At 41.0% G+C, this 22,374-nt stretch overlaps 1 protein-coding gene across 2 annotated transcripts in view; it reads right to left on the reverse strand.

Moving 5' to 3' along the window:
* Positions 1-22,374, reverse strand: part of WDR72 (WD repeat domain 72) — a 131,787-nt gene that overhangs the window by 71,203 nt on the left and 38,210 nt on the right. For both annotated transcript variants that reach the window (XM_075575719.1, XM_075575718.1), the window contains exons 8-14: positions 21,574-21,719; positions 21,122-21,215; positions 19,030-19,171; positions 18,293-18,538; positions 16,742-16,962; positions 15,235-15,430; positions 2,185-2,390 (exon numbers count right to left, since the gene is read on the reverse strand). In XM_075575719.1, coding sequence (XP_075431834.1) covers positions 2,185-2,390; positions 15,235-15,430; positions 16,742-16,962; positions 18,293-18,538; positions 19,030-19,171; positions 21,122-21,215; positions 21,574-21,719 — 1,251 coding nt within the window. The remainder of the gene's footprint in view (positions 1-2,184; positions 2,391-15,234; positions 15,431-16,741; positions 16,963-18,292; positions 18,539-19,029; positions 19,172-21,121; positions 21,216-21,573; positions 21,720-22,374) is intronic.

A 22,374-nucleotide genomic window follows, 5' to 3' on the forward strand; every position in this document is an offset into this window, starting at 1 on the left:
TGTCAATGACGGAGGCCCATATACAAAAAAAAAAGAAGTTTCATTTTTAGGAGAGGTTTCACATACAAACATTACGCTTTTCGTTACTTCGGGAGCCTACGGATGCATTGCAGACTTCTCTGGGAGTGAACGGGTTAAGCAAGCATTCCTTGGAAAAAAAAAACTATTAAACCGCATAATATAGGGATTGTGATGCTGAAAATAATTAAAATCTGCTTAGATACATCAAGGATGCTTGACAACATTAATATGGATCTTGTGTCAACTGCATTTGTCACACAAGGCCGAACAGTGGCCTTCTGTTATTGGGACTCCTTTTGGCACGTGCAGTACAATAACCAAGTAAGAAAGGCCACAGCACCATGAAATTGAGGCATTCTTCCTTTGTGTCCCAGATTTACATGAACACAAATGTTGTGACACAACAAAGTCTTTGAAGTTCGGCTGTGGCGCGCGGACTTCTTTCCACGGCCGTAGACTTTTGTGAATTCATTAACCTGCAGGTCTTTTTGAGAGCCTGACAATAGCAGTAGCAGAGTGAGTTATCACGGTTACATTCTAACAAACCGTGGCACTGCTTTCTTACTGCGTTGTTACAGGAAAATACATTTCACACACACGTTTACTTCTGTAACCTATCAGTTTTCACCACCAACGTTGATGCTTTGGAGTTTTAGGGCCTCATGCAGAGAGCAGCGCTATTTAGAATTGGAGAGGGGAATAAAATTTAGCTTTATTGGAGAGTTTTTTTCTCCATATGCAGAAAGGGCATAAAACTGCATTTACAATCCTTTCTGCATATGGAGAGTTTCAACCAGCGCTGAGCGCTGTTGAAACTAGTGGGAAAGAAATCGTTTTTTTTTTTTTTTTCTCCTCCATCGGCCGCGGAGCGCCAGCTTCATGGTGGAGAGGAAAAATGTTGAAAATCTCGCCATTTTTTTGGCGCGAACAGCCACTAGATGGCGTTCGCGGCTCTCTGCATACGGCCGTTTTAAACACCGGAGAGATTAGGATCTCTCCAGCCGCGCGGCGAGTTTCAAGAAAAAAAAAAAAAATTGGCGCTTTTTTTAAAACGTGCCATTATCTGCCTTTCTCAAGGCAGAATTCGCCAAAACATGCCGCTTTCCCTGTTAGCGCTGATCTCTGCATGAGGCCCTTAGTGCTTGTTTCCATTTTTAGTTTATTAGTAACCATTGGATCTGTTTATATTTTCGCTATAATAATAGTTAAATAAAGCTTAATACTTTTTTGTTAAAATCCCCAGTATGCATGCATCTACTCTTTTAAAAAAAGTATGTCAATTTAAGAGATCCATCTTTTGCAATGGGTCGCATTTTAAATGACCACAAAAAAATTTTCAACACAAAACAACCACATATTTTAGCCCTCTCTTCAATTCTTTTTCCCCCCTACGGAGTTGTTACTCTTCCCACGTTAGAAAGCATCAAAATGTATTAGTCGCTTGATTGCCTACACCAGGGGTGCTCAACTTCAGCCTTCAACGCACACCCCACCCAACAGGTCAGGTTTTAAGGATACCCCAGCATCAGCAGAAGTGGCTCAATCAGTGGCTCAGTCAAAGACTGATTGAGCCACCTGTGCGGAAGCAGGGACTGAAGCACAGGGCTGAAGTAGGGACTGATTGGGTCACCTGTGCTGAAGCTGGGACATCCTTAAAACCTGACCTGGTAGGGAGGGCTAGAGTACTAGAGTTGATCACCCCTGGCCTACACCACTTGCATACGGTTTACAGCAGGCCTGCAAAACTTCAGTCTCCGAGGGCCGCAAACAGGTCAGGTATTCAGGATATCCCTACTTCAGCACAGCTGGCTTAATTAGTGGCTCAGTATTACTGAGCCACTAATTGAGCCAGCTGTGCTGAAGTAGGGATATCCTGAAAACCTGACCTGTTTGCGGCCCTCATGGACTGGAGTTGTGCAGGTCTGGTTTACAGTGTACTGCAGTTCTGTGCCTTTTAGCCCCAAGTACAGAATGGTCATAACTAGGGGGATATTTAACAAGAGATACAGTCAAGCTTTTAACATTACCACCTTAAATCTAACACAATGTAGATATGTGGAAATGTAGCAGGGATATATGGTAATAAGCATGGGCTTTGTAATATACTGTGTATATAAGTGACAACATTGCTGTTTCGTACAAATAAGCATTTTTTTTCCTTACTTTGTTTGAAGTCTTTTCAGGGTGCATTAGGTTATGTGATAGTGTGCCAAGTTTATACGAGTTTGATGACTTATAAGTGGTCCGAATGGTTTTTTGTGCCTCTTGAGAAACGGAAACCATAGAGTCTGTCATTACAATATTGAAATCTTCACAAGATGTTAGAATTGCTTTTGCAACGTCTCCGGTTTCATGGCGTTCCAGAGTACCTACAAGAAAATAATATACCAATGAGTTACTTATAACAGCATAAATGATAGTATTGTACAAAATATGTGCATTACAGTCACTGGATATTTTATTTGGATTTTCAGCTTACCGTTTTATCGGGGATAGAGTTTCTCTTTTCTGATATTTTTTTTTCATACTTTACTGCAACGATACTTTGATTTTATTAGCTTAATAAGTATCTTTCCTTAGATCGAGGTGTTCAACTCCAGTCCTCAAGACCCCCCAACGGGTCAGGGTTCTTTGACTGAGCCACTGATTGAGCTACCTGTGCTGAAGCTGGGATATCCTTAAAACCTGACCTGTTGGGGGTGTCTTGAGGAGTGGAGTTGAGCACCACTGCCTTACATGAGCATTTTTTAGGTGGCGGCCTCTTAGAGATTATTTCCCAAGCAAATAAGGAACAATACTACACTTGATACATACAGATGTAGCAAGATTTACTGTCAAACACAGGTGTCTCACACATCCACATGGAGGCAGAGATACAGTACAAGAAGCCCCCAAACGACATGCACTCAGTCACGTACACCAGAGTAATGAGGTGTATATATACAGAACTACAGAAGTCAGAGTGGTAGGAGCTTATGATATGAATACTCTATTGTCAGTGATACACAAGATCCCTTGACAAACTGTGTAACGAGCGTCAGGATGCACGCCTGCATTCTGAGTCGTCTGCTGTACCTGTGATTGAGTGCAGGTGATTGAGTGCATGTAATTTGGGGGCATCTTGTATCTAAACCTCCACCTGGATGTGTGAGGCACCTGTGTTTGTCTGTATATCCCTTAGTGCACCCACCACACACCTTACATTAGGTGTGCGGGTATCTATTTCATGTTTGGTTGTCCAAGACTTACTGTCGGCAGTGCCGCGGCCAAAAATGCAAACGACTGCGGCGCTAGAGACCATGTTTGTCGCAATCGCGCTGCGGGGGGGGGGGTCCATGCTTCTGGATTGGACCCCCCCACAGCGTTAATCCGCCCGGGCCCCGATAGTAGCGGTCGCGGCAACACAACAGTAAATCTTGCTACACCTGTACATTAAAACTCTGAAAGTGTCACCCATTCTGTAACTTGGATTTAAACAATATGTGTGCTATAAAGGTTTTTCCATTTTCTATTCTGACTATGACACACTGATTACTTTTCTCAGCCTGCTAACGCATGCTTATTAAAACACCGAGCTCGAGAATACGCAATGTTTTAGCGCTAGCGCTGTCCTCTAGTGTTCAAGTCTGTCAACAACAAGAGTACCTAATAAAGATTTGGGAACTGGTCGCAAACCAGGTCATACGTTTATCATGTTTGTTTTTTTTAATTCGCGGTTTAACAGCATTTTGAGGATTTTTGGGACGTAATAAATTTTTTTGAAAAACGTCACAATTGTTGCCAATTTTTTTCCAAAATGTACCAAAAATGATGATATTTGACTGTTTCCAACTAAATTTTTCATCAATTTTACCTCAAATTTGTATTTAAAAAAGCAAGGTCATATAAACGCGTGTGACCGTGCACATTTTTCTGACGAAAGTTGCCGGATTTTTCTAAAAAAATAAATAAATCACAAAACACGTCAAATTTTGTACGTCTATTACATCAATGGTCCTTACTCACTAGATGGCAAATAGGTATTCCAAAATATTATTGCAAATTTTGGTCCTCATTACTCATTCGTAATGCTGCATACTAACTGCGCTGAATTCCAGCTGAGAAACTCGTATTATGCAGAAGTATTCTCTCTTTTTTATTTTAAGACACGTTTTTGTTAGGTTTGGTCAGGGGTGGGCAACTCCGTCCTCAAGGGCCACCAACATGTCAGATTGCAAGGATATCCCTGCTTCAGCACAGGTGGGTCAATCCCTGGCTCAGTCGAAGACATAGCTACTGATTGAGCCACCTGTGCAGAAGAAGGGATATCCTTAACACCTGACCTGTTGGTGGCCCTTGAGGACCAGAGTTGTCCACCCCTGGGTTAGCTGGTACACAAAATCATCCAGACGGACGTCACAAAGTGTATGAGGCTTACAAGATGGTTTAACCTGTTTTTTCCTGTTTGTGTGATATAAGGTGTATGCGTTACAACACAGAATGTCTCCGATTTTGCATAGGATTCAATAGCAGTGTGATGATGCAAAATAATCACGGAATATCTCTCTATAACAAACCAGTGGGTGCAATAACCTATTGCTACATTTGTATCATGCATGAATAAGGGAGAAACAATACAAGCCAAGAAATAGATGCATACATTTAGAACATGGGTATCATCCATCTATGGATGGGATTGACACTAAACCACCATGTGGGGTATCGCACCCCAATCTAGCTGTAGCTGCCATGCACTTAAATTGCAATTATCACTGGATTGGGGTGTGATACCTTGTACCGGTGCTTAGTGAACCTCTGGCTCGGCCTGCATCCTTTCCTCGTCTCCTTTCGCAGCGACTCATTGAGGTAAGTATAGCAAAATAGCTTGATAATATAGCTAGCAACATAACACCAAAACACTCATTTTCAAAGCTTGGTCTATAACCCCCTCTACATTGGAGATACCCAAACTATTTGAAGAGTAGGAACGTTTGGGAGCTCTAAAGGAAAGGAATCCCATTGAAAGCAATGGCAGTTTTTCCTTTTGGATAAATCTGGTGCAACCCTTTTGCACAGGCTTGTCCCAGTTTTTCAGCCGGGAGACTTTGGTAAAGAACACCCTATGTCTTTAGAAACACTCAGCATATTTTTAGGGGGTTGTTGAATTTACCCTGAAGCAGAAACAGCTGTTTTGAGCATATTCTAAAGCAGGGGAGTGGAAACATTTGATGCTGCACCCCCCTGCCTGGCATCCCCCGGTCTCACGCCCCTTCTCCTACCTGACATCCGCGTCAAATCATACTCCAGGGTCATGTGACATCAGGTCACATGACGCCGCGTTGCCATGGAGACGCGTCTGAATCCCAGTAAGTTTTATGTACAGTAGCGGCCGCCTTTATTCTCCTGCGGCCGCCACCGCAATGTGCGGGCAGACGCGGCTGGTTTCTGACACGTGCCGCGCGTCACTGTGGCGCCGGTCACACGTGGCAGGGTTCCGCCGGCATCCCCGAAGGTTGAAGGGGGTAAGCGGGGTCAGGGGAAGATGCGGGGAAGATGCGCGAAGCTGCGCGAAGCAGAGGCGGACCGGCCAGGGGGTCGCGAGGGGAGGGGAAGATGCGACTGGTGCGCGGTCAAGTTCGGCGCCAGCCGGAAAAAGCCCCGGAAAATTACGGGCAAATGTTAGAATTAAGCTGGCCGCAGCAGTAGCAGAAGCCTCACGCGATCCCCCAGCATTAATTTAAATGCCTTGGGGAGGAGTGCGGAACCTCTGCCACTGCCCGCGCCCCCCCAGTTTGCGCACCGCTATTCTAAAGTATGAGTTGTTTGGATGATCGTATTTATGTAGACTGCTACGGTCTTAAAAAAACAACTACAACTTACTTTAGGGGGTAGACCTCACATAGGGTTTCCAACTGGCTTAGAGTTTCTTCCTAAAATAAGCATCTATAATGTGTTCTCTTCTGTATCCTTACAGCACAGCTATAAATAGAAGTGCTGTCTTCTGACTACATGTGAAACAAAACCCTATATATCAGTGTTTCTACTAATCACCCCTGCAGAGGTGTATATGATTTCAGGCAGTTCTGATCAATGACTTTGATCTTCTAACGTGTAAAAAAAAAATCTTCCAACCCTCCAGTCTAATACAAAACACCAAGCAAAAATGTTTATGCTGCACAAAGATCCATAATAGTATGGTCCATAGTGATTTTATACCATTGTGGTCTAATGTCAGGTGTTTAGAAATGGAAACTGAAGGGAAAAAAAACCACTTAATTGACAGACGTTTTTTCAGCTTATGTATCGTTTTTTGAACCAGCATAAAAACTCTTAATGGAAACTGAAGTGTGTGAGCCTTTCAATAACAAAAAAAACCCTTTCTCCTTCGCATTTGAAGACTTTTGTATTCTTGAAAACAACTGTATACAATATTTATCAGGGTTTGTCCATGCAATTTCCATCTAAAGTACAACAAACTGTTGCAGTTGTCTACTTTCCTCCAAAACCCAATACTTGACTTTTTTTATTTTATTTACCAAACAGGTACTGTATGTAGTGCAAAATAAATTATTATTTGAATACATTCATGATTCATCAACACTGCGGTGATAGTGAATGGGTATAAAAAAAATATATACAACCTCTAAAGTTCTGTTAGAGTCAGGCATAAGCTTTTAGGGGTCCATGTTAAAATGGATAAGAAGTCATGAAACACATGACTGCCACATGCTGCTATCCGGAAAGGAATGAAGCCGACCATCTCTTCTCTCTAGAAAGTACACCTGAAGATGACGGGCGGCGAGGCTACAAGCTAATGGCTGAAGGGAGAGAATGGACCTCCGAGATGCTAAGGAGAGTCCGGGTGTTTGTTCAGAATATCTCCCCGTATCCCATGCCCTTCGATTATGGCCAAAGTCTAGGGCAAATATATCCTGTCACTCTGTCACTCTGTCACTCCCGTCAAGCAGATAGGAGTGCAAGCAAATACGGCAGCAATATCAGAACAATCAGCCGGCATGGCCTTAGATTTTGGAGACTCCACCCTGACTGATGAGTGGAGAGAACAACTAAGGGCCAAACTGGAAGCGAGACGAGAAGTATTCTCAACTAGTGATATGGATGTGGGTTGCAGTCGCAACTACTCCTTTTCGGGAGCGGTCCCGCGCATAGCCCCTCGGAATGTGGAAGATGTGAGAGACATCCTGCAAGAGATGGAGTCAGCGGGCATAGTCACGGAATCCCGTAGCCCCTATGCATCGCCGATTGTGGTGGTGCGGAAGAAAAATGGGTCGGTCCGGTTATGTGTGGATTATCGGACCTTGAACAATCCCACGGTACCCAACCAGTACAATCTGCTCCGGATTGAAGAACCCCTAAATGTGCTATCTGGAAACCAGTGGTTCAGCGTACTGGACCTGAGGTCAGGGTACTATCAAGTGCCAATGAGCGCCGAGGACCAGGAGAAAATGGCCTTTGTGTGTCCCCTTGGATTCTACCAATTCACGCGTATGCCCCAAGGCATAGGTGGTGCCCTAGCCACGTTCCAGCAGTTAATGGAAAAGACAATTGGGAATATGAATCCTAGGGAATGTCTAGTGTACCTGGACGACATCAGCGTGTTCGGTAAAACCCTGGAAGAACACGAGGAACAGCTACTAAAAGTACTAAATGTTGTTTCTGTCGCACTTCGGTGACCTACATGGACCACATAGTATCTGCAGATGGAATCGCCACCGATCCGGCTAAAATTTAAGCTGTGGTGAACTGGCCCTGACCAGAGAACCTCATGGAATTACGCTCCTTCCTGGGGTTCTGTGGATATTATTCTTTGTTTTTGCGTAAAATTAGCTTTTTTGACATGTGTTAACCTCAGGGAAAATAACGTCTCTAATTTATTTAGGTAACGTGATGTTATGAGCCCTGATTTAATGTGTTCTGTATTGTTCTATATCATGGAACCATGGAATGATGCCTTGCTACACCTCATCACCTGACTAAGTAACATGCTATTATTACCCTCACAGCCCCCCAATCGCAACTGATCCTACTCAGCATTATTGGTTGCGCATAATTCAATGCCAAGCAGGGCTTACTGTTCACTGCGTAACACCATTCTCCATCAGCAGACTCATTCATGCAAGCATTAGTTAAAACAAGACCATAAGCCTCATTAGATCTGGCCTGTCTTCCAACTAAAAGTGAAACTAGAGCCTCTCTTGCAAAACGATGTCTCTACAAAGCAATTCTCATACAAACTTATAGCCTTTCTGACATTACTGTCTGGTGTTTCAAGTCATATAGATATTTCCTTAATGCAAAATGTCATAATAAAATTAGGTACATTAGAGAATTTACTTGGTTCAATAATGATGTGTACATTTTCATCCTGGCTGATTAATGTAGTACGTAAAGTGCCACTGTGTTTGAGTGATATTTTTCCTAATATCTCATGCCAAATCCTTTATTCTTTTCTAGAACTATAAAAAATATTTGCTATCACCTGCATAGCAAATGCATTTCTTTCTCTAATGATTTGGAAAACAAGGCATCTAAAATATGTTTCTCCCTGGGACACAAATACAATAGCATTATTATTACGAATCTTTTAAAAGGTGAATAGTTCTTGTTGTTCGTCTTGACAAACAAAGGTTTCTTTTTGTCAAACAATAAAATGTATTTCATTGACAGGATTGCTTATTATTTTAAGCCTTCTGTCAGAGTTCAAGAAGCCAGTGAGTGACAGTTGAATCAAGCGGTATCTATCATGGAACTCGGAGCAATTGAAGATTTATCATTTATCATCACTTACAGATGAAGTTCATTGCCTTGCTCACATGAGCTGCATAAAGATCGACCTAGTGCCCTCTCCCCAACAAACCATTTCACAGTTACTGCATCTAACTGTAGAAATACATAAATGACTAGAATTTCAGACCAGTAGTTTCAAGCTTTGTTAACTAGAATATATATATATATATATATATATAGATATATATATATATATATCTATATATATATATATATATAGATATATATATATATATATATATATAAAACCAGAGACATAACATAAAACACAGACAAAGCTCAGTGCACATCCAGAAAAACTTATATACGGTACAGTGCCTAAATATACATGTATAAATAACTAATAAATAAAATGGTCTTTTAGTTTAACATTTTGGCCAAATTGTTGTAAGCCCTTGAGCCAAACTTCACGGCAGACCACGTTTCAAGGGTCCCTACACTAATATAAATTCTTAATAACCTGTGCATTGCCAGGAAGAATGATTTATAATAAATCTGTCAATATAAGTTGCAAAAGTTCTAAGTCTGATTGAAGCTTTTATTAACCTGTACATTACCAGGAAAAGAACTCTGTAATAGATTTGTCACAATCACACTGCATGCAGGCAAGTTCCCCTGATAGTGGGAGATGCCATGGAGTGAGCTTTTAACCATTTAAATGTGGGAGGGAGTGAGCTTCAATTGGATAGGAGGTTGCCACCCTCCAAAACAGCCAAGACTAGCTGCACAAGAATTATAAAACATACAGAACACCTACAAGCTCAAATTGAACCCCCAAAATACCCACAACATATATATAAGCATATAAGTTTCACAGAGGAGTGCTACTGAGCATGGCAATATGTATTTAAAACCAGAGACATAACATAAAACACAGACAAAGCTCAGTGCACATCCAGAAAAACTTATATACGGTACAGTGCCTAAATATACATGTATAAATAACTAATAAATAAAATGGTCTTTTAGTTTAACATTTTGGCTAAATTGTTGTAAGCCCTTGAGCCAAACTTCACGGCAGACCACGTTTCAAGGGTCCCTAACACTAATATAAATTCTTAATAACCTGTGCATTGCCAGGAAGAATGATTTATAATAAATCTGTCAATATAAGTTGCAAAAGTTCTAAGTCTGATTGAAGCTTTTATTAACCTGTACATTACCAGGAAAAGCACTCTGTAATAGATTTGTCACAATCACACTGCAAAGACAATTTTATTTATTAGTTATTTATACATGTATATTTAGGCACTGTACCGTATATAAGTTTTTCTGGATGTGCACTGAGCTTTGTCTGTGTTTTATGTTATGTCTCTGGTTTTAAATACATATTGCCATGCTCAGTAGCACTCCTCTGTGAAACTTATATGCTTATATATATGTTGTGGGTATTTTGGGGGTTCAATTTGAGCTTGTAGGTGTTCTGTATATTTTTATATATATATATATATATATATATATATATATATATATATATATATATATATAGCAAATGGAAATATTACCGTATGCTCATTTGCATGTCTTAGACAGGTCTGCAACCCCACCTTTCACCATTATCCCCTAGCACACAGCACTTCCACTGCAGCAAGGGATTCTGGGAAATGACATGCAAATGAGCACACAGTGCCACCTTTTGCTTCAAAACCATAAACATGGTTCCTTATAGGCTTAAGCTTGCTGCATGGTCACAGCTTTGAGTACATCCAGGATTAAGATGTATAACCAGCAAACCCACCCACAGACAAACTGTTTCGACTTTAATGGGTCTCCTCAGTGTGGGGTTGGTTATACTGGCTATGCATATATATAATTATGTGTGTGTATATGTGACACTAAGTTATTTTTTGTGGGAGAGATAGAGAGAGTAAGAGAGAGAGTAAGAGAGAGTAAGAGAGAGAGTATATATATATGCAAGGGGCTGATAACATGATGGTTAAATTCTCACAGTTATTATTAAGCATTTATTTATATCGCAACACTATATTCTGCAATTCAAGTCAATGGGAGTTATTAATTAAAATGCTATAGTGTCGATCAGGGCACTATCGTACGAACATTGTGCGGAAACTTCAATGGGATTCACCATGTGACAGTTCCCAGTTTACGTTAAAGACAAAATATCAACATGTAGAAGAATATTACAATGGTAGGACTTGCTGGTGCAGCATGTGAAACGTTCCCTGCTCCTTTGCAATGTAAAAGGAAGTGGGGGGAGACTGCTAAAACAGGGCATGTTTGGGGACAGGTTGGTAGCGTTAAGGATTCTGTGGTTACTCAGCAAAAGACTAGTAGCTGCAAAGCCTTTTTGTGGTCATTGGATGACAGGAGTAATGGTGGAATTGGAGCAGGAAGTGTGAAGACATCAGGGAAATGTTGAAGGGTTTTTCTTGAAGAAAATGAGATCACATACCCTCCAATTGTACCTCGCAGGTGCACTACATGTTTTGGGGTCCTGTAAGACTATAGTAGCTGCACCTATTAAACAGAATATTGTTAGTGTGCAGTGAGCTACATCGGTTAGGGCAAGGGTGCTCAACTTCAGTCCTCAAGCCCTCCCCCAACAGGTCTGAGCCTCCCCCAACAGGACTGAGCCTTTGATTGAGCCACCTGTGCTGAAGCAGGGATATCCTGAAACTTGACCTGTTGTGGGGGATTATGGACTGGAGTTGAGCACCACTGGGTTAGGGGACTTCAAAAGTAAATGCTTGTAAGTACCGTCATCCAGCACCAGTAGATCAAATATTGTACAGATCAAAATACCGTAGACACAAATATAAGATAAGTATCTGTTGTCTAAATTTAACATAGGTTGAGCTTGATGGACATGTATTTTTTCATCTTCATCTACTATGTAACTATGTAACTACAGTGGTGTTAAATGTTAGATGGTCTATACAAGTGCCAGAGGATTTGATGTTGATGGGCAGACTAGCGAGTGCAGAAGTATGTCATACGGTGACAAAACACTTGACTAACCTCTTAAAATGTCAGCTTTGATGAGCATTTTATGGAATTACAGTTGTATCCATTCCCTGCTACTCAAAACACAATACCATAATGAATCTTGCAGTATATCTAATTGTAGATCGGTCTCTAATTGAGCTTCGTGTATCATAAAATTAAAGCACAGCTAAATTTGACGTTATATTTCTGCATACTGTATAGGTTTGTGATCCTATGAGATTGCACACACTGACAACATCATAATAACGGACAGAACCAGAGATATCAGCACACAGACACTCTGCCACTCATTGTGACTGAACAAACAAACTATTACAGAAACAGCTAGACTGCCTGAGTGAAGCCTGAAGACAGACAGATGCACTAACTGCAGAGGTCAAATGGAGCAGATGACAGATACTGCCTATGACATGCTTGCGTAGGTGAACACTGGGCAGCAGCATATGTTCATTCTCTCTCTCGCCTCTCTCTCGCCTCTCTCTCGCCTCTCTCTCGCCTCTCTCTCGCCTCTCTCTCGCCTCTCTCTCGCCTCTCTCTCGCCTCTCTCTCGCCTCTCTCTCGCCTCTCTCTCCCCTCTCTCTCCCCTCTCTCTCCCCTCTCTCTCCCCTCTCTCTCCCCTCTCTCTCCCCTCTCTCTCCCCTCTCTCTCCCCTCTCTCTCCCCTCTCTCTCCCCTCTCTCTCCCCTCTCTCTCCCCTCTCTCTCGCCTCTCTCTCGCCTCTCTCTCGCCTCTCTCTCGCCTCTCTCTCGCCTCTCTCTCCCCTCTCTCTCCCCTCTCTCTCCCCTCTCTCTCCCCTCTCTCTCCCCTCTCTCTCCCCTCTCTCTCCCCTCTCTCTCCCCTCTCTCTCCCCTCTCTCTCCCCTCTCTCTCTCTCCCCTCTCTCTCTCCCCTCTCTCTCCCCTCTCTCTCTCCCCTCTCTCTCCCCTCTCTCTTCCCTCTCTCCCCTGTGTTTTATGCATAGCATCACTTAGGCCCATAATAATATATAGCCAAACTTAATGCCATCAGCGCGTCTGCCACACACAATCACGTGACTGCGGCAGTCACTGCCCCAGAGGATTACTGCTACAGGGGGTTCCATTCAGAAGGATGGACCCGCAGCTTCACCGCGTCTGACACTATCCAGAGCATCGTGGACTTTTGCATGTTTGTCCGCGACGCTGAGGACAGTAAGGCACGTTTTAGTTGGCTGACGTTAGTCAGCCTTTCTATAGAAGGGCCGCGCGCACGGCAGGGAGAGGGGAGCTGACAGACAGCAGCGAAGATGAGGAAATTCAAAATTTCGCGCCGCTGCCTGCGCTCAAATGTATGTGGATGTGTGTGTGTGTGTGAATGTGTGCGTGGATGTGTGTTTATATGGATGTGTGTGTGTGTGAATGCATGGATGTGTGTTTATATGGATGTGTGTGTGTGTGTGTGTATGTAAGCGTGTGTGTATGTATGCGTGTTTATATGGATGCGTGTTTATATGGATGCGTGTTTATATGGATGCGTGTGTGTGTGCGTGTGTGTGTGTGTGTGTGTGTGTGTGTGTGTGTGTGTGTGTGTGTGTGTGTGTGTGTGTGTGTGTGTGATTGCAGAAGTTAAAAAAAAATATTTATTAAAGCTTTTTTTTCTTTAAAAAAATCTTATTTAGGACTTACATTCACTCACACAACCCATGCACACACATATACTCACACATACACACACACACACACACACATACACACACACATATACTCACACATACACACACATATACTCACACATACACACACACACACATACACACACATACTCACACATACATACACATACACACACACACACACACATATACACACAGATATACACTTACCTGCAGCTCCCGGCACTATACACAGGAAAAGCATGCGGCACGTGCACGCGCGTTCGCATAGGAACGCGCGGCCGCATCCTTTATATAACAGCCCTAAGTCTGGCTACACCTGTACATTAGTATCTTTGTGATATTTCCAGTATGTGAGAGTATTTACTCATTCCTCTGTGCACCTGGAACATATCTGAGAATATTCATTGATCATTCTTCACTGATTATTTTCTTCTTCTAACCTCAGGCTGCTTTAAAGGAGCAATTTATGCAGTTTTAATTGTTTTCATTTTTTAATATAGGATTGAAGCAGGGGGTCTCCGGAGCTGCACCCCATTAATTGTAGCTCCGGGGACCCTCTGCTTCCGGAGATACTTACCTCTGTAGGGGGTGCTGATAGCCCCTCCGGCTGCGCTCGCTAGGTTTTAAAGTTTAAAGCACCTGCGTCACACGGATCAATAGGAAGCTGCACCTGAGAGCATGGAAGCTTTGTAACTCTGCCATTACACGAACCCTGCTAGCTGAGTGGACCGGCTACAGTACACCCTACGGAGGTAAGTATCTCTGGAAGCAGGGGGTCCCCAGAGGTGAAATTAATGGGGTTCAGCTCTGGAGACCCCCCCCCCACTACAATGCAATGTAAAAAGAAATGGAGAAAAACAAAACGCCATGGATTGCCACTTTGAATTCATCATAACCGATAGAAAATAACAGCATTAGCCCTCTCTCATGTAGCCGTTGTACTCTCCTACTATATTCATTAGTTATTTACTCCCTCAAACCTTACAACAAACATTACGTCTCATTAAAGAGCCAATCCAAGTAGCTTTAAGAATATATATTGTTTTAATATATGCAGCCTTTCATTACCTTTATTGAAAACTAATTGCCTAAGCTGCCGATCGATTCGCTCTCCCGTGATCGATCAGTAAAGATCCTATTTGAGAGGGTTCACTAAATGGCCGCCTTGCAGGTTTAAATCAATCCTTCAGTCAGCGTAAACTTGGCAGCTACAATGTATTCTTATATTACTACAGTAACATTATCTAGTGTTACAGTTTATAGTACAAACTGTCAGGTAAATTATCACAAACAGGGAAGTGTTACAAAGATCTTGCATTGCTGGGGTGGTGGGTTAAAACCTGCAACGGAAATGCTCAGTGTATTAAAACATGAAAAATGACATCTATTGCTAAAGTAATGACATTCTTTTTTTGTCTTTTCCTTTTTCCTCTCCCAGTCTTTTTAAGTTAAATTATTGTACCAGTTATTTTATATGCTGTCCCAACAGCGATGTAATTTTTGTCTCCCCACTAAACGATGTTATATAACAGGATACAATGCTACGTAACTCAAAAGTAACATCCTCCCCTTTTTATGTTCTGTACCCCACTCCCAATTGGTCTTAACAAAAAATGCAAATAAAGAACAAGTTTACAAAAAAAAAAATGACATTATGAGTTGATTTTTTAAATGAAAAAAAGGTAATAAGCATCTAACACCACAGAACGGATTTATTTATATTTCTCCTTTTAAATGGTAATGCAAGATATATAGGGATGAAAAATAACATACAGCTCAAATATAAACTAGCCTGCTAAATAGGGGATAAAGAATTAAAAAGTATTACCAGTTTCAATGTCCCAGACATAAACAGAGTCATCTTCACAGCCAACAATCAAAACATCTTGCACAGTATGTTGCTTCATGGTCTTTACAGGAAAGAGATGCTTTCTGGCATGAAAACCACACACCCGCTCCTGAAGATTTAGCAATGCCACGGAATTATCACTGCATATACAATATACACTCTGGAACAGTTTCACCTGTGCGATAAGAAACAACAAATAATAAAAAAGGTCAAGGACTTAAATGTATAAAAAGTTCTAACTATAGAACACCTTATGGAGACTATATACCTTGTATGATTTTATTGCATTTCAATCCCATGTCTAATAACATTTTACGCTTATTTTATAACGTGAAATGCGTTTTTTTTGTTTTGAAATGTATTCTGGTTTGGTGAACATTTGTTTATCCTTTTATTTTTTTATCTGAGATATAAAAAAAAGGCCTGACTTTGTTTCAGTTATCAAAAAATGGAGTGTGTGGCTACCAACAACATACAGTATATATAATACACTTAACATATATACATATCTTCACTGTTTTTGGTAGACACATACACACATATAAAAACACACACATATATATATATATATATATATATATATATATAGCCAAATAAAGAATATCACTTGTGAGCACATTCACGTCTTAGACAGATCTGCAACCCTGCCTTTCACCATTATACCCAGCATACAGTGCTCATTTGCACGTAATTTCCCAGAATCCCTTGCTGCAGTGGGAGCACACACACACACACACACACACACACACACACACACACACACACACACACACACACACACACACACACACACACACACACACACACACACACACACACACACACACACACACACACGTGTTAGCCGAGCTTCAATAATCAAAAAATAAATAGATGATACCGTTCAGTGGCTAACAAAATGCTTTTATTTGTGCGAGCTTTCGAGATACACTGATCTCTTCTTCCGGCAATGTTACATTCATTGTAACATTGCCGGAAGAAGAGATCAGTGTATCTCGAAAGCTCGCACAAATAAAAGCATTTCGTTAGCCACAGAACGGTATCATCTATTTATTTTTTGATTATATATATATATATTCTGTATACATATTTGTCTTAAAGTCAGCTGCAGTTACCATCGACATAAAAGTGAATATTGTAGATTTTTCCCACTGCAGGATAGAGACTGTTTCTGTTGCATGCTGACTGTCTGTCAAAGTTCTATGTATTTTATTCAAAAGGTCAGACGTTTTCTTTAAATGTCAACTTTAGCTGAACTAATGCTGTCTCTTTTTAAATTATTTTTAACCATGCCAAAACAAAAGTGCAGCAATCAATAATTAAAATGGAAATACTACTGCACATAAGCTAACAATTTTTCTACAAATACAAAACACACCTTTTGATTATACCATCGCAACTAATATGATGTAGCTTCTCCCATGTGTAATTTTTTACTTAAAGAAGCATTTAAAATAACAGTGATAGGAAGACCTTTTCTCCTTACTTTGTAATCATCTGGTGGAACTAGTGTTTTCAGTATTGAACCAGCCTGCAGCATAAACCTGTGGAATATCTCTCCAGTAAAAACATCCCTCCAAATAACAGTTGAATTCTGATCACCAGAAATGAGCCATCCTTGGTCAAACTTCTCAGATTTTTCATGTGGATAAAGTATGCTGGTAACGCTGCAACTGTGGCCTTCAAAGATCTTATGTGGCAGTGAGCCTGTGGACAAGAAAACAACCAATCTTGTTTTATTTAAATGCCTCTTATTTGTGGTCTACATTGGGTTGTGAGCTACAGATATAGCCGCCGGTATTGCTCTTGCTGGCGCGTTGGAGCGAGACACACAAAACGTGGCCGCAGAGGCCATTTCAAAGAAAACTGCTTTGAAAAGGCGCAAGGTTATCCTAATACAGAAAAACGGCCAGTGATCGAATAGAGCAGGGGGTGGGCAACTCCAGTACTCAAGGGTCACCTGTGCTGAAGCAGGGATATCCTGATAAACCTGACCGGTTGGTGGCGCTTGAGGACCGGAGTTGGTCACCCCTGATATAGGGCAGAAGGATAACGAACAGCAGAGGAATTATGGGAAGACTCCTGATAACCAGTTGGCCTGATTTGCGGACGTTGACACGCATGCTTCTTTATTTCCCGACAAACGATTATTGTGCTTCTTTATGGCACTTGCAATAACTTACAGTTCCATTCCATTGGACCACTAGTTTTTTTATGTTCCAGATTAAAAAAAATTGTAAGCAAAGACCATTTGTGTTTTAGTTTTCAGTGAGTGCAGTGTGATGGTACAAGGGGGTGTGGAGTGCACCCATTTTATTTATTTGAACACTACAATTTTACTCTGCTTTTAAAGAAAGGTGATGTTCATTAGCACGGTTCTCTTGATTTCTGCTTACACAGCATAATTAACTTTTTTTTTAACCGTGGTCTAAATAGCTTATCGTTGTTTACGATGATTGGACTCTCCTAAAATCAGACTCAACACTACTACTTTATAAGAGCACTTTGACCAATGTTAGTTTAACGTATAGGAAGAATAAGTACCTTTAAACAAAAATTCATCAACGTTTCCATCTTAAGAAATCCAAGCCGTTTTTTTGTTAGGTTTTTTTTTCTTCATTTTTTTTAATACAGGTTTGAAGCTGGAGATTTCCGGAGCTGAACACCATTAATTTCAGCTCCGGTGACCCCCTGCGTCCAGAGATACTTTCCTCCACAGGGGGGGCGCCGATATCTCCTGCAGTTTCCTATAGTTTGCTGCTTCCTCGTCACGTAGGCCAATAGGAAACCGCACCTGATGACATCACGGCTTCCTATTGGCCCGGGAGCTTTGAAAAGCAGGCATAAGGTGAATCCTGGAGTGTCTACCGGCGCCCCCTTTGGAGGTAAATACAGTACCTTCGGAAGCAGAGGGTCCCCAGAACTGAAATGAATCGGGTTCAGCTCTGGAGACCCCCTGTATTAAAAAAAAATGAAAGAAATAAACGGCTTGCATTGTCTCTTATATATCCCACCCCTACACTTATGCCAATGTTACCTTTTAGTAATGGGTGGTCTTCGAGAAGTCTTGCCCTGGCGGCATGCAATGCAAGTGTGATAACAATTTTGCCATCTTCACATCCGCACACTAGCTTATCAAGGCTAGGGATATATATAGATGAGGTGACTGCTGCATATGTCGTTCCTTCTTCAGGGACACAAAGATGATCTATGATTCCCTCTGACATAGATCTATGCCCATCAAAAATCTCTTGAAGTGTCAATGTTGCCTCTATTTCAATCTCTGTAAAACATGTAATACAAGCAATTGGAACATTACAGACAAATTCATTGGGGGTAATTGCCCACATTCACTAATTGGTGCTTTATATGACCTATTCAAGTCAATGAGTTGTAAGGTGCCTTGTGAAATAGCAACCCTATGTAAATATGGGTTATCTGTTGAATTTAACATAGTATACAGCATATCTCTATCTCTATCACACACACACACACACACACACACACACACACACACACACACACACACACACACACACACACACACACACACACACACACACACACACACACACACACACACACACACACACACACACACCAGTAGTGTACTTTGTAGCCATGTGTATGGTATATAAAAATATTTTTTTACTTAGTACATTGTAACACCAAAAGTAGATTATTTTAGTAGATCCAGTAGAGGATAGTTTCAAACTGTTAGCCATATAAATGGCAGACTATATAAGGCTCTAGAGAGGAAATACAATATCTTACCTAGCGGGGAACCATCAAACTGGGATACTGGAACATCTGGAATATGCCAGAAGCTGATCCTTCCAGATGCATCACCAGAATAAAGTATTTTAAAGAATGGCTCCTTCCTTTCATTCATGAAGCCCATGGCACATGAAAAACTCTGTATCAATGGAAAATATACCCTTGAAATTTGTCATGTCAGTTTACAAATTATCATTACTAAAGCAATAAGCAGTTAATTATATTAAAGCAACAGTTCAAGTTGACGTTTTTAAAATAAAAATATATATATTTTTTCATTCAATATGTGCATCAATTCAATCTACACACTGACAAGTGATTAGACAAGTTGAGCCGTTCTCCTGTGATCGATCAGCGAAGATTCGGCTCGGGGGTTCCCTAAATGGCTGTCAGTGCAGCAGAAGGGGACCCAAGATGCAAAGTTCTGTGGGAAGATCATGTGACCAAGCAGTCCCTAGATACAATTGGTTCACTGCTAGAGAGAGGGCAGGGCTCAAAAAGGGGTGTTTTAGAGCCTGTTTCAGAAAAGGAAGGGGATGTGACTTTGCAAATGGATGCTATAGGAACATAGTACAGAACTGATTTAATAAAAAAAACAAACAAAAAAAATAACAGATATAGGATATTGCTTGAACTGCAGCTTTAAAGGGATCATACATTCTAGTAACAAATGGCCAGTGGCTACGTGGCCTACAATGGTACGCTAATTACTGAGGCTTTAATACACAAAGCATAGTATTATGATAAAATATGGACATTATGATTAGATATTAGAACAAAAATAAGGTGTCGTTATTTTCATTGAGGTCCCAACAATAGCAAAGTTCAGTAAAGGAGTTAGTCTCTCAAATGTGATGGTCACTTTTGATTGCCTTTCAAGAGATGGTTATAATAAATGGCACTTCATAAATAAATCCACGCCTATTTCCCATCAACTAACTGTGAAAGGGGTTAGGATAATAATAATAATAATAATAATAGCATGTTCTTGTATAACGCTGCTAGTTTTACGTAGCGCTTTACAGAGACATTTTGCAGGCACAGGTCCCTGCCCTGTGGAGCTTACAATCTATGTTTTTGGTGCCTGAGGCACTGGGAGATAAAGTGACTTGCCCAAGGTCACAAGGAGCCAACACCAGGAAGTGAACCAGGTTCCCCTGCTCCAAACTCGTGCCAGTCAGTGTCTTTATTCACTGAGCCTACCGCTCCTTCTTAGGATAATTGAATAGTTTTATGTGTGGATAACAAAAGTGTTGCATGACTTAAATCCAATTACAGTGACCCCCATTTCCTGATTGCTGCATATTCACGTAGTAGGCATCTGACAATCGCTCAATTCTCACTCGCCAGAAATTAAGAGGTTCTTCTTGTTCTTTTGATCAATGCATTTCATTGCATGGAAGGAGAGTTAGGGAAACGTATGATGACACAAAACTGCTTTATGAAGGCATCTGAACTTGAGGCTACAAGACACTTCTGTTACAATACAGCATGTTTATTAGCAGGGTGTATGGAAAGTGATTATTACACTACTGTATATCATTATATAACCTTAGCAAGTGAAGGTATTTAAGAAAAAGTAGCACAATGTGGAGGTTTAGAGGAGCATCATTTGTTCACCAACATCTCAGTCCAGAAAGGCTGTTAATGTAGAACCAAAATGTTGGTGGATAAAATGATGCTGGATTAAACCTCCTTTGTGTGCTACGCTTATGGATCTGACTATAAAGGGTGAACAACAATGCCAGTCTTCCTATTAGTGAGATATAATGTATCAAACTAGTTGTTTTTCCAGTTGAGTTCTTGTTAGAATCAACCAGTGCATTGATGAACATTGATGAGAACTTTGGATGAGCCGAAATAACATTGTCTTGTTCATGATATTCAGGTGCAACAGGATAATATATTAATACTAAAAATAGATTGATCTTTCTGTTTCGAACAACATTGATGAATAATATACTGTGGCAAGTAGCATATATTTTCTACATGACATACTAGAGTTGATGGTAGGAGAAGTTTATCTGAGTCTAATGAATTAAATTTTAAAAATATCATTTTTTTTCCCCCCTCTGTAGAATCCTGTTACCTTTTCATTCCCACTTGTAGAGCAGAGTAAGTGAGGGGTGATTGTTTCTTTAAGTAATCCTCCTTCAATCGGATGTATACTTTTGGAAAGTCCGCTGTGCAAAGGAAACAATATGAAGCTTTAAAGTGACATCAAACAAAACAGGGTTGGCTGGTTTAAAACTCTTTTCACCAAAGAAAAGTTGTTGAGATGGTAACTAATTACTTTTGTGTTCTTTGAAATCATAGCACCATCTGCCCAATAAAGTTCTACATGGCTAATCTCGTTTCTTCATCTCCTGCTGCTTCGCATAAAGACTCAAGACTGCCAAACTCAAGCCAAATGTTCTAATGTCAAAGAGGTTTTGTCATGGGTTTTGATCAAGTGTGACAAGCATGGATTTTCCACAATAAACTTACATACAGCTTATTTTGTACCTGAACTCATCATATGCCATTGCCATTTGATCCCACCTGTTCAGCAGCTGGTAGATGTAACTGTGACCATCCTCTGTCCAGATGATAAGTCTGTTAGCAGCTAGGAATGCTCCCCCAGCAAAGGATTGGCCACTCTTGTAATTTTCAGAGCAGAGTAAGGAAAAATCACAATAGTCATAAACCTAGTGGCAAAAGTAAACAAAGAATGTATCAGTGACATTACTCCCTGCAGGCGTACAGTAGTTCACTGGTAATGTCACTGCTTTTGAAGCAGGTGAATCCGATTAGAATGCCAGGGTTAGCTCTCTTAGGAGAAGGAGCAGAACAGTGAGTGAAGACACCGACTCTGTAACCAATGACAGGGAGTTTGAATGACACCAGTGTCAGCTCCTTGTGACCTTGGGCAAGTCACTTTATCTCCCTGTGCCTCAGGCACCAAAAACAGATTGTAAGCTCTGCGGGGCAGGAACTGTCAGTAGAAATCCAATGTGCTGCTTACAGCGCGGGTGAAAAGCGCTATATGAAATAAAGTTATTATTATTATGTGACCTTGGGCAAGTTACTCCATTAGATTGTAAGTTCTGAGGAACAGGGACTTATTGGGCCTGTGAAATTCTATAATTCTCTGTACAGCACAGTGTATACTATAAGCGGTATAGACAGGGGGAAGGGTATGCATGAACGTCTTTATTTATATAGCGCCATTAATGTACATAGCGCTTCACAGCAGTAATACACGTGACAATCATATAAATAATAAATAATAGAAATAACAGGTCATGGGAATAAGTGCTTCATACATAAAAGTAACATTTCAGAAGAGGAGTCCCTGCTCCG

Source organism: Ascaphus truei, chromosome 18, assembly GCF_040206685.1.
Source record: "Ascaphus truei isolate aAscTru1 chromosome 18, aAscTru1.hap1, whole genome shotgun sequence".
NCBI lineage: Eukaryota > Metazoa > Chordata > Amphibia > Anura > Ascaphidae > Ascaphus > Ascaphus truei.